Genomic DNA, 14,285 nt, shown 5'->3' on the forward strand with positions numbered 1-14,285 from the left:
GTAGATCTAAAATATAAAATATAAATTATATATTACAAAAACGATAATTATTGTTTTTAGGCCTTTCCAATAAATGATGACGAAAAATACACGCATCGTTTCATTAATGTATATATTTTGTAACTGAAAAGACGGAATATGAACGGAAACGAGTCTTGTTCATTAGATCCGCCACTATACACTCATCATGATTAGATCGGGCTCAATATTTACAAAACATCTTACCATAGAAGTCACTGGCAAAGGATTTGATCTGTTTGTGGATCTCTACAAGCGGTTTTCAACATTTTGTACAAAATCTAAGATGGTGTGCCGTGGGAATCTATATCTTTGTATCAATTCTAGGTCGCTGTAAATATCTAACGGATTGGTACGATCTCGGAAAACTCGCTGGCGTCTTAAACTACGATCTCTTGCTATGGTCAGTAGAAGTGCTGCCATTTTCTTGTTCGTAAATAAAGATAAGTGTAGGGGCACAGTAGACGTAGATTTACGTTTAATTATGACGTAATTTAACGTCTACGATTTTTAGTAAATACGGTTTTAGACGTAAATCCACGCGACGTCTGAACTTACGTCTACGTTTACGTCTACGAACTTTCGTAAATATGAACACAGGCTTTTATCTAAAAAAATTCTTTTCTGAACTCCCATTTTGCCTCCACAGTGAAAATTCCCATACCTTATTGCACATTTACAGGACACAACCAATCATATTCCAAAAGATGAGTTGACTACTGCAAAAATGTAAGAAAAGTTCAGGGAACTAGGCTTTTGTAGAAAAAAAGTCTGTTTTTGACCCTCCCCCCGTCGAAATTCCGAAACTCTATTGCATATCTACAAGACACCCCTAATCATATTTCAATATACGAATGGACTACTTCAAAAATGCATAAGGAGTTCAGGAAACTAGGTTTTTGTAGAAAAACGTCAATTTTGAAATCCAATCTTCCCCTTGGCTAAGGGGTTCTTGAGATATGGTCCATTTTCCAAAAAGTTTACGCACACTGCACAAATGGTCATAGCATTAGCTCTTTGAGACTTTGGCTCAGAAGAGCTAAAAGATGCTCGAGTTTCTGACTGACAATATCTATGTGGTTTTTGGAGACCAGGTCTTCCAACAATCTGTTGAATTCCCATGGATACCAATTGCGCACCGTTGTAAACAGACCTGTTTTTGTATTTATATGAAGCAGAATTTATTCAAAATCTTATACATGAGAAAAAGAAATCCCTCGCCGTGGCCTTCAACTCGACAGTTAGTTGTATCGACGACGTATTATCAATTAACGATAGTTAACGATATATCCAGTGAGCTTGAAATAAAAGATACTACAAAGTCTGACACATCTGTTTCATACTAGAAAAAGACGTTAATGGTAACCTAACAACAAAACTTAATGATAAACATGATGGCTTCAATTCTTCTATTGTCAACTTCCCTTATTTATGTAGCAATATACCCTTATCACCTGCATATGGAGTTTGTCTCTCAGTTGATTCGATACGTAAAAGCGTGCACTACGTCCGAACAATTTCTAAAACGAGGCAAGCTATTGACAAACAAGTTGATGAAACAAGGATGTCAACAGTCTCGTTTGAAGTCAACATTTCGCAAGTTCTATGGTCGACACAATGACCTTGTCAGCAAATACAATCTATCATTAAGTCATATGCATACTAATTGTTAGTACATTATTTACACACAGAATTGCTGAGGGATTTTTCCGTTATTTCCCGATCATGACAAGGAGCACACGGCGGGTGTGACCGGTCGGCAGGGGATGCTCACTCCTCCATGGCACCTGATCCCATCTCTGATGTTTTAGAGGTCTGTGTTTGCTCTGCTCCAAAATTTGTATTGTTTACTGGACTTCAAGCTTGAATTCAGTTCGCTATCTCCATATTTCATCTTGACCCCCACAGTGAAAATCAAAATTTCAAAATTGCACATCTACAGGACACCTACGATCAATTCCAAAAGATAACTGCAGAAAACGTAAGGGGAATTCAGGGAGTCAGTCTTTTTTAATGGAAAAACGTCTTTTGTTTTACTGACCCCCACGTTGAAAATTGAAATTCTGAAACCTTACTGCACATCTACAGGACACTCTCAACCATATTCCAAAAGATGAATGGGCTACTGCAAAAAATATAAAAGTAATTCAGGGAACCAGGGGATTTTTGGTAGAAAAATGACCCTTTTCCTCATTTAGCCTCCAGGGTCGAAGTTTAAAATTTCAAATCTTTTTGCACATGTTTTAAGCACCACAAATTATACTCCAAAAGAAGATTTTGCTACCTGGATACTCCTTGAAAAGTAATAGTTTGAAGAAGAAGATAGTGTGATGGACTGACGGTCAGACCAGGATAACAATAATATACCCAAACTTTCTTTAGAATGTGTGGGTATAAATATCAGAAGCAGCTGAAAATGATTTTTTCTAATCTTGGCAGTGCACTGTTTTATATGAATCATATGACATAGTTATGATGATATGATCTATAGGTTTTGATTTATACATCATCTGCTGGTTCGAATTTATATACAGTATATGTATTTCTTTTTTTTTACATAAAGACATGTATTGTAGCCACTGTAAGCTCACTTGACTGGACAAATAACTAGATACAAAAAGATCTTCTGAAACCAGGGACCTATATACTATATAAGTCCCTGCTGAAACTGTGAGTTCAAATGAGTTGTTTCAGGTTTAAGCATTTGTGAGTTCAGGAGACTCTGGTGGTTTACCAGGTGTCTGATCAAACGACTTGATACAGATGGATTTGTAGAAGTTCTGAATCCTCAGAATCTTGATTGCCATACAGTAAAAGATTAGCTTTTCCGGTTATCTCCCCTGTAGGAATCTCTTGTATCCACGATCCCAAGTCTAATGGTAGCTACAACAAAAATAAAATCATATGTTGAAGTATATTGGTTAAAATGTTTAGCACCAAAGAAAAAAAAATAGTATAGCAATTTCTTTTTCAACAATCACACAATAAAACGAAGTCTTATTAAGCTCTTGTATTCAAAGTTCCATTTGATATTTTATTGCAAGAAATACATTGTATGAAGATAACGAACAGTTAAATATGTATTTATATACGCTTGGAATGTGAATCAAAATCTGGCATCACAAAATGGCACGGTTTTTTGAAGTCACAAGCTGACGGTGTAGTCTTAGTGAAATGTACATATATCTCTCATTTACTGCAATGCTGGCGATACATTGTCTTCGCATATGTCACATCGTCTTTGTATACTTTGCACACACCGTCAAAATTCCGCCTTGTGAAATACTGTCCAGTTCTTGTTGCTGAGGTTTCGTTTCGCGGAGCAGTGCAACTGCGTAGAACCTTCGCGCTCTGTGTGATCTTGTGCTGTCATCTTGAAGGGTATCAGGTTCGTTCGCCCTATCTACCTGTTCGCATGAGTCCGTTCGCGCAGGGTCCGTTCGCCGTTATTCTTGTTCGCCCTATATCTCGTTCGCCCTATTATATATATAGTATATAGTAAATATCAACATTTATTATTAATTTTATTCAATATTTTACGACTTGGTGTTTTTTTTCAAATGTTGCTACAGAATTTTTTTTTATTTACCGTAATCTTAATTAAATAATTCAAATTTGATATTTATTTAAAATTTTATACTTAATATAATGTCACTGTAATTTAGGGGATCATACAATCTGCGTTATGTTTTGAAAACAATTAAAGGACTGAGACGTTAATTTCTGTTGGTCTGCCGGGTCTTTGATAGGACAGGTATTTATTTTATAGTGTGACCACATGCATATCGTCGAGGGTCCTAAATCGGTGGGGTTCCTAAATCGGTGGTATTTCCCGTTGGGCACGCGCGTTTTCTTATAGTGCGAGATCTGACGTCATCGATTTTTGCGTAGTGTTTGTAAACACGGAAGCGTATGACTCAGTGAAAAAAAACTCGAAATGTCAGAGAAAAGTGTAAGTAAATAGCTGTTATTGTCATATCTACATAAAATACCATATTTTCTTAATGCTAAAAATATCCAAATGTAATTGCCTTCTAAATATAGACTTTTAAGAAATATTTTATCAAAATACGAACTCTAGACGCAGCTTACCGTCTGCGCTTTCAAGTCACGTGACTGTCATGTGGTTATCATAATTAAGTAGAAATACAGGGTACGTCCAAAAGTCAGTGTCTGTTATATGTTTTTGAGTGTTTTGACAAAGATATGGTTTATATTATGTTGTTGGTAAATAGCTAGTAATTAAACAATTACATAGAAATTAGTTCTGAAATCTAAAGAAAACTATTAAAAGTATGTAGTATCATGTAGATAAAATAAATAAAATAAATAAATAAATACTAGTAAATAAATAAATAATAAATAAATAAAAAAAAAAAGAACAGTAAATAAATAATTTTTTTTATAGATTGCATCAGATAAAATAACAAGAAAATACAGACCATACTCCCCTACGTCCATGACAAATGCTTATCATGCTATTAAGGAGCATCAGATGTCTGTATGGAAAGCAGCTAGGGTTTACTGTGTTCCGGAAACCACACTTCGACAAAGAGCATTGGGGAGAGTTGACCCTGAGAAACTAACGTCTGGAGTTTCTCCTGTTCTTTCGCTAGAGGAAGAAGCTGCATTTGTTGACCATTTAAAGGTTATGGCTAGTTGTGGCTACGGCTACACTAGATCAGAAGTAGTCAACATGGCCTCAGAATATGCCTGCAGTTTGCAGAAACGTGACAGAAATCATCCATTTTCAATGAAGTGGTTCAAAGGCTTTATGATGCGGTGGCCAGAACTGAATGTTTCAAAGCCTCGCGCATTATCAGCTGCCAGGGCAAAGTCAACCTCTGAAGAAGTAGTGTCAAATTACTATCGAGAATTAGACACCATTCTTAAGAAGTACGACCTAGTCGATAAACCTCAGTGCATATACAACATTGATGAAAAGGGGTTACAAACAGAACACAGACCACCCTGCATTGTGGGCTCTAAGATGTCAACAACACCTGCTATAACATCTGCCAGATCTTCTACAGTAACTGTCATAGGTTGTGGCAATGCGTTAGGTACACAGATGCCTCCGTATTTCGTTTTCCAAGGGGCTCGAATGAGACAGGAATTGATGGAAGGTGCATCGGAGGGTGCTCAAGGCACAGTAACAGACAGTGGTTGGTCGAACTCTGAAGTCTTTCAGACTTATTTATCTGAACATTTTCTTAAATATGTCCAAAGACCGAATGAAAACCAACCTATCCTAATTCTTTACGACGGACACAGATCACACATTAACCTCACGCTTGTTGACTGGGCAAAGCAACATAATATTGTTTTATTTGTTCTGCCTGCCCATACAAGCCATGTTCTTCAACCTCTAGACCTTGGATGTTTTGGCCCATTTCAAGAAATCTATAATGCCGAGTGCCATAAATTTTTACGTGAGAATCCATCTTCAAAAATTACAAGATATAATATTTGCTCATTAGCTTGTAAAGCGTATGCACATGCTCTTTCACAAGGAAATTTGCAGTCCTCATTTCGACGCGCTGGAATTTTCCCATTCGATAAAAATGCAGTGGACCCTTCCAATTTTGCTCCTTCTATAGTTTTTTCCGCAGCAGAACAATATCCAGACCAAGATGCAAGTTCTTCAACTCAAGCAATTCCAAGCACCTCTGATCCCAAATCCTTCTTTAAACTACATACAAACCCAATTTTCAACAAAACAAAATCTGTTCTAACTGAAAAAAGAAACATTAGCAAAGTTGTAAGTGGTAAACCAATTACAGAGGACAGTGTTTTGCAAGAAATAAAAAATTATTCTACAACAAAACAAACATCAAAAAGAAAAGAAAAAACGACTTCTACATGTAAGGATTTATGCAGAAAGAAAAGAAAACACGGTGTGTCTGAACAGCCTGAATCCTCTGATGCCGATGACACAGAAGATGAAAAAGAGAAGTGCTGTGTTTGTAAACACTTTTGGCCAGAGGAGATTAAGGACTGCGACTTAGTTGTTTTTGTAAAGTGGGCTCAGTGTAGCTTTGAAAAATGCGACCATTGGACCCACTTGCAGTTTTGTTGCGCAACTAAAGTAATTAGACGGGGTGACGAATTTATCTGTCCCTGCCATAATAATAAATAAAACTTTATAAAATTGTAATTTATCCCTTTGTTCATTTATACAAATTAATATTCGTTATACATAAATTTATGCCTTTGGTTGGTGTTATTAGGGTAAAAACTTTTGACAAGTACCATACCACCGATTTAGGTACCTCAACATTTCTGCTTACGTAAACGGCAAGGAATAAAGAAATCGCGAGAAAAAAAAATTCAGTTTTTTTTATTAGATAATATGGATATAATTTGATCAAATAAAGAGTCCTTCAGAGGTAAGTCACATTTATTTTATTTTATTCGATCTCGTTAAGATTATTTTATCACGTAGTTTGCTAATACCACCGAAATAGGTTCCTCGAGGATACTTCTGTTGTCTCCCGTGTGCAATTTATGTACCAATGTACTGTATATAATTTTAATTTATTTAAAAAATCCATTGCTTCATTATTCAACTTTCTGCAATATAAATAGGGCGAACGGACCCTGTGCGAACAAGTTTTAGGGCGATCGGACTCTGGGCGAACGGGAATGAGGGCGAACGGCGTCAAGGGCGAACAAGTTTTAGGGCGAACGAACATACAACCATCTTGAAGTACAAAATGGCGTCCAATTTTCTCGAGACGGCAAATCAAGAGGCCACAAAATAGCATCAAGCAATGGATATCAAAGTTCCGTCAATGATGTCTACAGAGTGCGCCCATAATCTGTTACACCAGGGCTGCGTTAAAGACCTAGCTGCTAGGCTAGATATCCAGATCTATTGGACACACTATATAAATTAACGCTTGTTATCCCTAGCCAGCATATCGTTCAAAATAGGGGCTATACATTGTACGTATACCTAGTCACTATGATCTTGGACGCAGCTAAGCCTAGGGGCTATACGTACACCTAGTCACTATGATCTTGGACGCAGCCTATTCTTGTATTCTAGACATCAAAAAAAAAAACACGTCCTTTAAATTCAATGCTTGAATTCTAAAATACATACTAGTAGTTACTCATCAATTACAGAGCCCCCACTGTAACGATGTTTCCTCATGTTCACGTCTGAAAGTCGCTCTCACCCATGTCTGCAAATATGGATGGAGCCATTGTTGAATTTAACACTGAATCAAGATTCGTCTGATGTAAATTCCAATGAATCGACATTAATCCATCCAGACTTGGTGGTGTCTGTGTGTAAAGAATTCTTCAACCGCTGGTCCACGCGCTATTTCTAGTCATTTGGTCGATTCAGTAACGTCTGCAGCCCTATGGAGCCTATTTTGCAGACTTCTTAACGGCACATTATATTTGTCAGATAACGATCCTGTGCCGTTATTAGTTGTATTTGGGGGGGGGGGGGATCCAGTCTCACCATGGTGCCGTAGTGTACTCTAGATACTTGAGTCACTTGTCGAGATATTGCTTGTCCAGCCTGAACCATGATTTTTTTAAGCTCTTGATCTTTCTTTTTGCCTTGAAGATGGTTCAAAAACTGCTTTATCTTGTTTATTGTAGCAAAGTGTATTGAGAAACTTGTACCACAATAAATTTTTGCTTAAGAACATTGAAACAAAACTGTCAAATACGACAAACTGGCATCTGCAGATCTGTCTATGTATTTGATCTGATATGCTTTTTGATTGTATTCAAGGACCCGTAAATGACCGCTAACGTTAAATACTTGTATAGAACTTTGCAAAATCAAAAAGAAAAGGGACAAAAGTGTCTTTTTATGCCCCCGTAATCGAACATTTGGGGGCATATAGTTTTTGTTGTGTCCTCTGTCTGTCTGTTTGTCTTTTATTCTGTTTGTCCGCAAAAACTTTAACCTTAGCATAACTTTTGAATTCTTGGTGCTGGTGCTTTCATATTTTACATGTGTTTTCCTTGTGCTGAGCCCTTTCTTTGGGTACCATCAGACCTTGACCCTTGAGTTTCACCTACTTTTGCAAAAGCTTTACCAAACTTTATCCTTGGGCTTAACTTTTGAACGGTTAGTGCTAAGGTTTTCATATTTCATGTGTAATCCATGTGACCAGACCTTTTTTGAATATTAACCATAACCTTGAATTTGGCTTACTTTTGAGAAACTTTAACCTTGGCCATAACTATGGAATGGTTATTTTACTGCTTTCAAATATCACATGTATATTCCTGAAAAGATCTTTCTCTGCCTACCAACATTTTTGACCTCCTGACTATGACATTTCGCATTGACCTACATTTGTAAGAACTTTAATCTTGCCTATTACTTTTGAACAGTTGGTGCTAGGGCCTTCATATTTCACATGAGTATTCCTTGTGACAAGACCTTCCTTTGGATACCAACATTTCTGAACTCTTGACCTTAGAGCCTGACCTACATTTGATAAACTTTATACTTGACCTTGGACTGCCATAAAGGGACATCAGTGTTTCACAAACCCATCTTGTTTTATTTTTAAATTTTTATTATAATTTATGCATCCATTTTCTCATATTTCAAGTATCTCATTATTTGGATGAAACAAAATTTATGGTGGTGATCAACTTTTTTTTATTTGAAATAGGGATAAGTTTTTGAACCCATTTATCTGAGAAAAGATTTGTCAAAAGATGTGATGTTGTAAGATGCTCTGTGTTGCAAGACAGTCAAAAGTATTTTTTAATTAGGTTGTACAAAAGAAAATGTTACTACAGCCCACCTGTATTGTCTGTAAGGACTCAGTAATACTGGGCACTGTCACAATATAGCTTCCTTTCTTCCTCATGTTCTGGTATAAAAAATGCCATATACTGAAAATCAGAGAGAAACTTAAATAATATTCTGTATATAGAGGATATACTAGTATTAGAGACTAGCTAACTGTTTTTGGACAACCCTTCTAATTTAAATATGATTTTCAGATTTTTCTATGCATTATACATACATTGTAATAGAAAATATTTTGACAGATTTATTTCTTATAAAATTGCATGTAACTCTTTATAAATTAAACTATAGTCATGTATATAATAAATTGTTATTTTTTTATTTCCATTTCATTAAAAATGTAATAAAGATCTTAACCTCATTACTCAAGTTTTTATACCCCATAATTGAAGATTCAGAGCATATACATTTTGGTCTGTCCATCTGTCTATCTATCTGTTAATCTGTCTGCAAAAACTTTAACCTTGCCCATAACTTTTGAATGGCTGATGCTAAGGTTTTAACATTTCACATGTATTTGCCCTGACAAGTCCTTTCTTAGGGTACTAATATATTTGACCTCTTGACCTTGGAGTTTGACCTATACTTTTGTAAACCTTTTATACCAAACTTAAACCTGGGCATAAACTTTTTAAGAGTTAGTGCTAAGGTTTTTATATTTAAGAAGTGTATTTTAAGTGACAAGACCTTTCTTTAGGTACGAACATTTTGACCTTGATCTTGAGTTTGACCTACTTTTGAAAGCCTTTAACCTTGGCCATAACCTCTTAACGGTTGAAGCTAACACTTTCATATATCATGTCTATTCTTTTTGACAAGACCTTTCTTTGGGTACATGTACCAACATATTTGCCTTCATGACCTTGAACTTTGAATATGACCTAAATTTGAAAAAAAATTTAGCCTTGCTCATATAACTTTTGAATGGTTGGTGCTAGTGGCTTTCATATTTCACTTGTGTATTTCTTGTGACAAGACCTTTCCTTTGGTTCCAATATTTTTGACCTCATGACCTAGGAGTATGATCAACTTTTGAAAAACTTTATCCTTAGCCATATTTTTCGAATGGTTTTTCTGTGCCATCCTTCTTTGGGTGACAAAAGTTTTGAACTAGTCTTTAAACCTTGACCTTGGAGTTCACTCCACACTTGAAAAACTTTAACCCAAGTTTGAGCTGCTGTATGGGGCATTAGTGTTTCACAAACACATCTTGTTCATATTATGGAATTACAGGAGAAAGTGCAATATGCTGTCTTATTGAATTAAAAAAAAAAATTTCACTTTTACAAAAGTATCTGAAAATTGAAACTGTGTTTTCAACATATTTGGAAATTGCTGCAGTAAAAGGGCATAATTCATGTCTTGCACGTGCACAACATATACATGTACATTTTATTTGAGGGGTGGGGGTAGAAATTTATTTGTTTTGGAAATATGGACACATTTTACTTTTTTACGTATTTCACATTTACTTTTTATCTGTCTTAAAACTTTTACTTTTGATCTGGCTTGAAACTTACTTTTGATCTGTCTTGTAAATTTACTTTTGATATGTATCGAAAATTTTACTTTTGATCTGTGTTGAAAATTTTACTTTTGATCAGTCTTGAAAATTTTACTTTTGATATGCCTTGAAAATTTTACTTTTGATCTGTATTGAATATTTTACTTTTGATCTGTATTGAAAATTTACTTTTGATCTGTATTGCACTTTCAGGAAATGATAAGCGCTAAATTTGTGTGTGTGTGTGTGAGAGAGAGAGAGAGAGAGAGAGAGAGAGAGAGAGAGAGAGAGAGAGATTTGATTGTCATTTACACAACATTACCTTTTCTGCATGTCCAAAGGCATAAAAAATTCAAATACATTGTTAAGGATCAGCACATCAGCTATTTAAGAAAGAACAAGTTTTGGAGTATCAAGAAATAAAAATTCTACTGCTTTACACATGAATATTGAAATATTCTTTAGTTTTTAGCAAGTGGTGATCATTTTACAAATTTAGTTTTAATAAATGAATAAATACATCAGATGAACATATTGAGAGTTTTCCATTTGTTATCTTGGAAAGTCATAGGTGATACTATTATATATGTCTGACTGGCTATACCATAGAGTTCTTGAAGAAATTCTTCAAACTGCTTTATTACAAAGAATATAATTTGTAAATCATCAATTTTGTTTCGAAAAATGTTATTGGTAAGCAAGAAAAATTTATCACACATTTTGGTTAATGAATATAATCTTTAATATTAAATACAAACATAAACGAGAGAGATATTTTCATGAGCAGACAGTCTCAAGTAATTATCCAAAAATAAAGTTCTCGCAAATAAAAAGTTATTCAAATAAGTTGCCCAGTATCTTACCTTGTTGAATTAGGTTTCCACACTGTTGTACGTCTTGTTGATGTATCTAAAATTTCATTGATTTTATTAATATTTTTCCATGTCATGAAAAAGAGCATGTACTAGCTTCATTCCTGGCCTTAAATTTACAAGCAGCAGTATTATTACCTGAACTCTGTCTTGTAAGTGATACTTGGAGATGATCTGATTCTGAATATGACAAAATGTCTGGTCAATTTCCACTCCCACTATACAGCTGGCATTACTCATCAGGTAGGCCTTGAACCAAAAAAAAAAACAACTTACTTACAGGTGAAGAAATTCAAACAACAGAAATATATTATGTGTGTGCGAGGGTGAGGGAGGGTGTGTATGTTTAAGACATTTCTAAATACAATTTCTCAAAAGAAATACAAGGAAGATCACATTTTAGTTCAAGAACCTACCCCATACAGTATGGCCCCTGTTCTGGACCCCACATCTACCACAGTTTTTCCCCTAAGATCCCCCAGTAAGTGTTGGAACATATACTTAATCTGTTTTACAGATGCAGAGTGGGTAATAAGAGCTGAAAAAAGTAGTATCCCTTCTAAATGTCATGATTTAATACAACCTTACTAGAAATTGTAAATTTCCATACAACACAATTATAGCAAAAACATTTATAATGAATTCATGCTTACAGTGAAGTGATTTTCATTCCTCATGGTTTTAAAAGATATTGTGAACTTACAGATATAACAAAATACAATTAAAAATCAAAATTGTTGAACCCTAGCAATACACTATGAGAATGTTTTACTGTATATTGAAAATGAACCAATGTTCAACATACTTAGAGGTCGAACATTTCTTGATCCGCAGTCTGTGCAGTAGTTTCTGCTCATCTGTCCCTCATCACACAAATCATCTATGTCATCATCATCATAACAGAAAGCATCTATGTGTTCAGTGCTGAGACGGTCACAATCTGCATTCTATAACATACAAAATGAGATTTATTTAACATTCTACATTGTTTCTACATTGTATATAAAGTTTAGTGCCTATTTTATACAAATGGTTACCAATTCAATTATTAGTTGATCATCATTTGATTAGAGTCAACCGATGTAGCTGATTAACCAATTCAGATTTTCAACCGATTTGACAACACTAACATTACATAAAATACAGGTACTATTCAGTATACACCATGAGCAAAGATGTTTAGAGATCTCATAAAGAATCATCTAATTAACTGGGTTCTTGATCAAAAAGGTAATCAAGTAACCAGTTACCTAAAATCATCTGATTTGACAATAACACTTTAAACTTGAATAAAAAGGTATAATAAATATCTCTACTTACTGGACCAACAGTAGGGGTGTAGATATTCTCTGTTGGAGTGACCCCATTCAGAGGAAGGAGAGATCTAAGGTCCTCTCTTATGGATTGCAGGACAACTTCACTATTACTCTGTGAAGATTTAATCTGTTTCTCAATAAGATCTAAAAATAAATAAATAATCTAATTAGGTCAATCAAAACTTGTAAGTGTTACAATATAAAAGGCAAGAGAAGTCTCAGCCCGACTTGGAATTAAAGCCAGAACAGCTTCTGCTTATGACGCTTATAGTGCAGGTGCACTGAGCTACCAGGTCAACATACTCCAGCTTTAATACAAAATATCTTACGCAAGAAATACATGTATACAAAACATCAATTTCTGTGTATAAATGGTGGACCAGAGTCAAATATTCTATTTATGTTTGTGTGAACAGAGACAAATAAAATAGAAGTAAGTTATCAGGTCCAGTCCAAAGACTCCAAAGACCATTTCTACCTAAGTAGCTATTAATAGCATTAATAAATTCATGAACCTTAATATTGTGAATTTGTTTCTTGATTGTTAAAATCGCACGATAATTTAGCATGTTAAAATATATCGTTTTAAGAATTTACAACGTTTTCCGAGGTGAAGATCCATCTTAAATCATTTCTTTGAAAAAAAACCAGGTGCCCATCACCGATAATTATCATATTCCCAATAAGAGATGTGTAATTAATTAGTCAGCCCCAAAAATCCGCACAATTAACATAGAATATACAAAATGTATACAAGATATATACACATTCCCAGCTCCTCGATACAACAGGTGAACTGGGTGCCCCAATTCGATTTCTACAAAATAATTAATGATTTTTAATCACTGTAATTCAACAAGACTCCGTGGCGTAATGGATAAAGTCACGGACTATCAGGAGGGAGGCCGCGGTTCGACCACTACTATCTGCAATAATTTTTTTTCTTATATTTACTTTTTTTCATTTTTTTTTTATTCGTAAATAGATTTATTTAATACCATTATAATACAAAAACATGAAATAAAATTTCCAAGTTAAAAAATAAGCCCATTATTCAATAAAAAGATACAACTGAAAGATAACTGAAAGGCCACTGAAATGTATCTGCCGTTCAGTCGACTGAAAGACCAAGGAAAAGTCACGGGAAGGGATCTTTTCAGTGACCTTTCAGTTATCATTCCGTCGACTGAATTGTGTAATTTCATCCTGTGCATATCATCGACTGCATATATATAACACTGTATAAACTATATGTCTACAGCTGGTTTAAGTTAACTCACCATCTACATTATCTTTGACCCATTTCAGAAATTCAAGTGATGTTTCACCTTTCAAACCAGAGGAAATATTTCTAAATCCTTCTATTGCTGAGAAAACATCCATTTAACAAGTGTTAAATATATGAAATATTCTACAAGTCAGTCAAGTGTTACACAGTTCAATACCCATGTGCATTTTTCAAAAAGGATATTGTCTGCAGTGGACTAAATTTAGAATCTTTCGTAGACCAAATAATTCCGAATGGAAAAAATATTACATTTTTCGTAATTGAGTGGGGAAAAAATACGTACAGACAAACAAAACTTGAAACCGAGCGCTTTTGAAATCAATGCATAATTGTACACTAGTATTATGAATACAATAAGACGGGCAGAAAATAAAAAAAAATATTCTATATAGATAAAGTCTCCCGTTATCTGTACCACCCTATCAACATATCAACACTTGATCAAATATGCACGTGATTATCAAGTTGACATTCATTTATCATCAACAAA

The 14,285-nt window shown here is 34.8% G+C and overlaps 2 protein-coding genes across 2 annotated transcripts; one reads left to right on the forward strand and one right to left on the reverse strand.

Moving 5' to 3' along the window:
* Nucleotides 1-621: 621 nt before the first annotated feature.
* On the reverse strand, nucleotides 622-13,903 carry LOC133181764 (uncharacterized). Its single transcript, XM_061316349.1, has 9 exons — nucleotides 13,788-13,903; nucleotides 12,512-12,651; nucleotides 11,997-12,138; nucleotides 11,608-11,729; nucleotides 11,330-11,440; nucleotides 11,183-11,228; nucleotides 10,642-10,702; nucleotides 8,808-8,898; nucleotides 622-2,901 (listed from the first exon to the last, which is right to left on the reverse strand). Exons 1-9 carry the CDS (start codon nucleotides 13,888-13,890, stop codon nucleotides 2,764-2,766), a joined length of 954 nt encoding a protein of 317 aa, XP_061172333.1. The 5' UTR covers nucleotides 13,891-13,903; the 3' UTR covers nucleotides 622-2,763.
* On the forward strand, nucleotides 4,422-6,157 carry LOC133183985 (uncharacterized). Its single transcript, XM_061318859.1, has one exon. The coding sequence runs from the start codon at nucleotides 4,478-4,480 to the stop codon at nucleotides 6,155-6,157; it is 1,680 nt and encodes a 559-aa protein (XP_061174843.1). The 5' UTR covers nucleotides 4,422-4,477.
* Nucleotides 13,904-14,285: the final 382 nt, after the last annotated feature.

The sequence above is a fragment of the Saccostrea echinata genome, unplaced genomic scaffold (genome assembly GCF_033153115.1).
Source record: "Saccostrea echinata isolate AGI-Se365-2 ecotype Australia unplaced genomic scaffold, CSIRO_AGI_Sech_v1 ptg000009l, whole genome shotgun sequence".
In the NCBI taxonomy this organism is placed as follows: domain Eukaryota; kingdom Metazoa; phylum Mollusca; class Bivalvia; order Ostreida; family Ostreidae; genus Saccostrea; species Saccostrea echinata.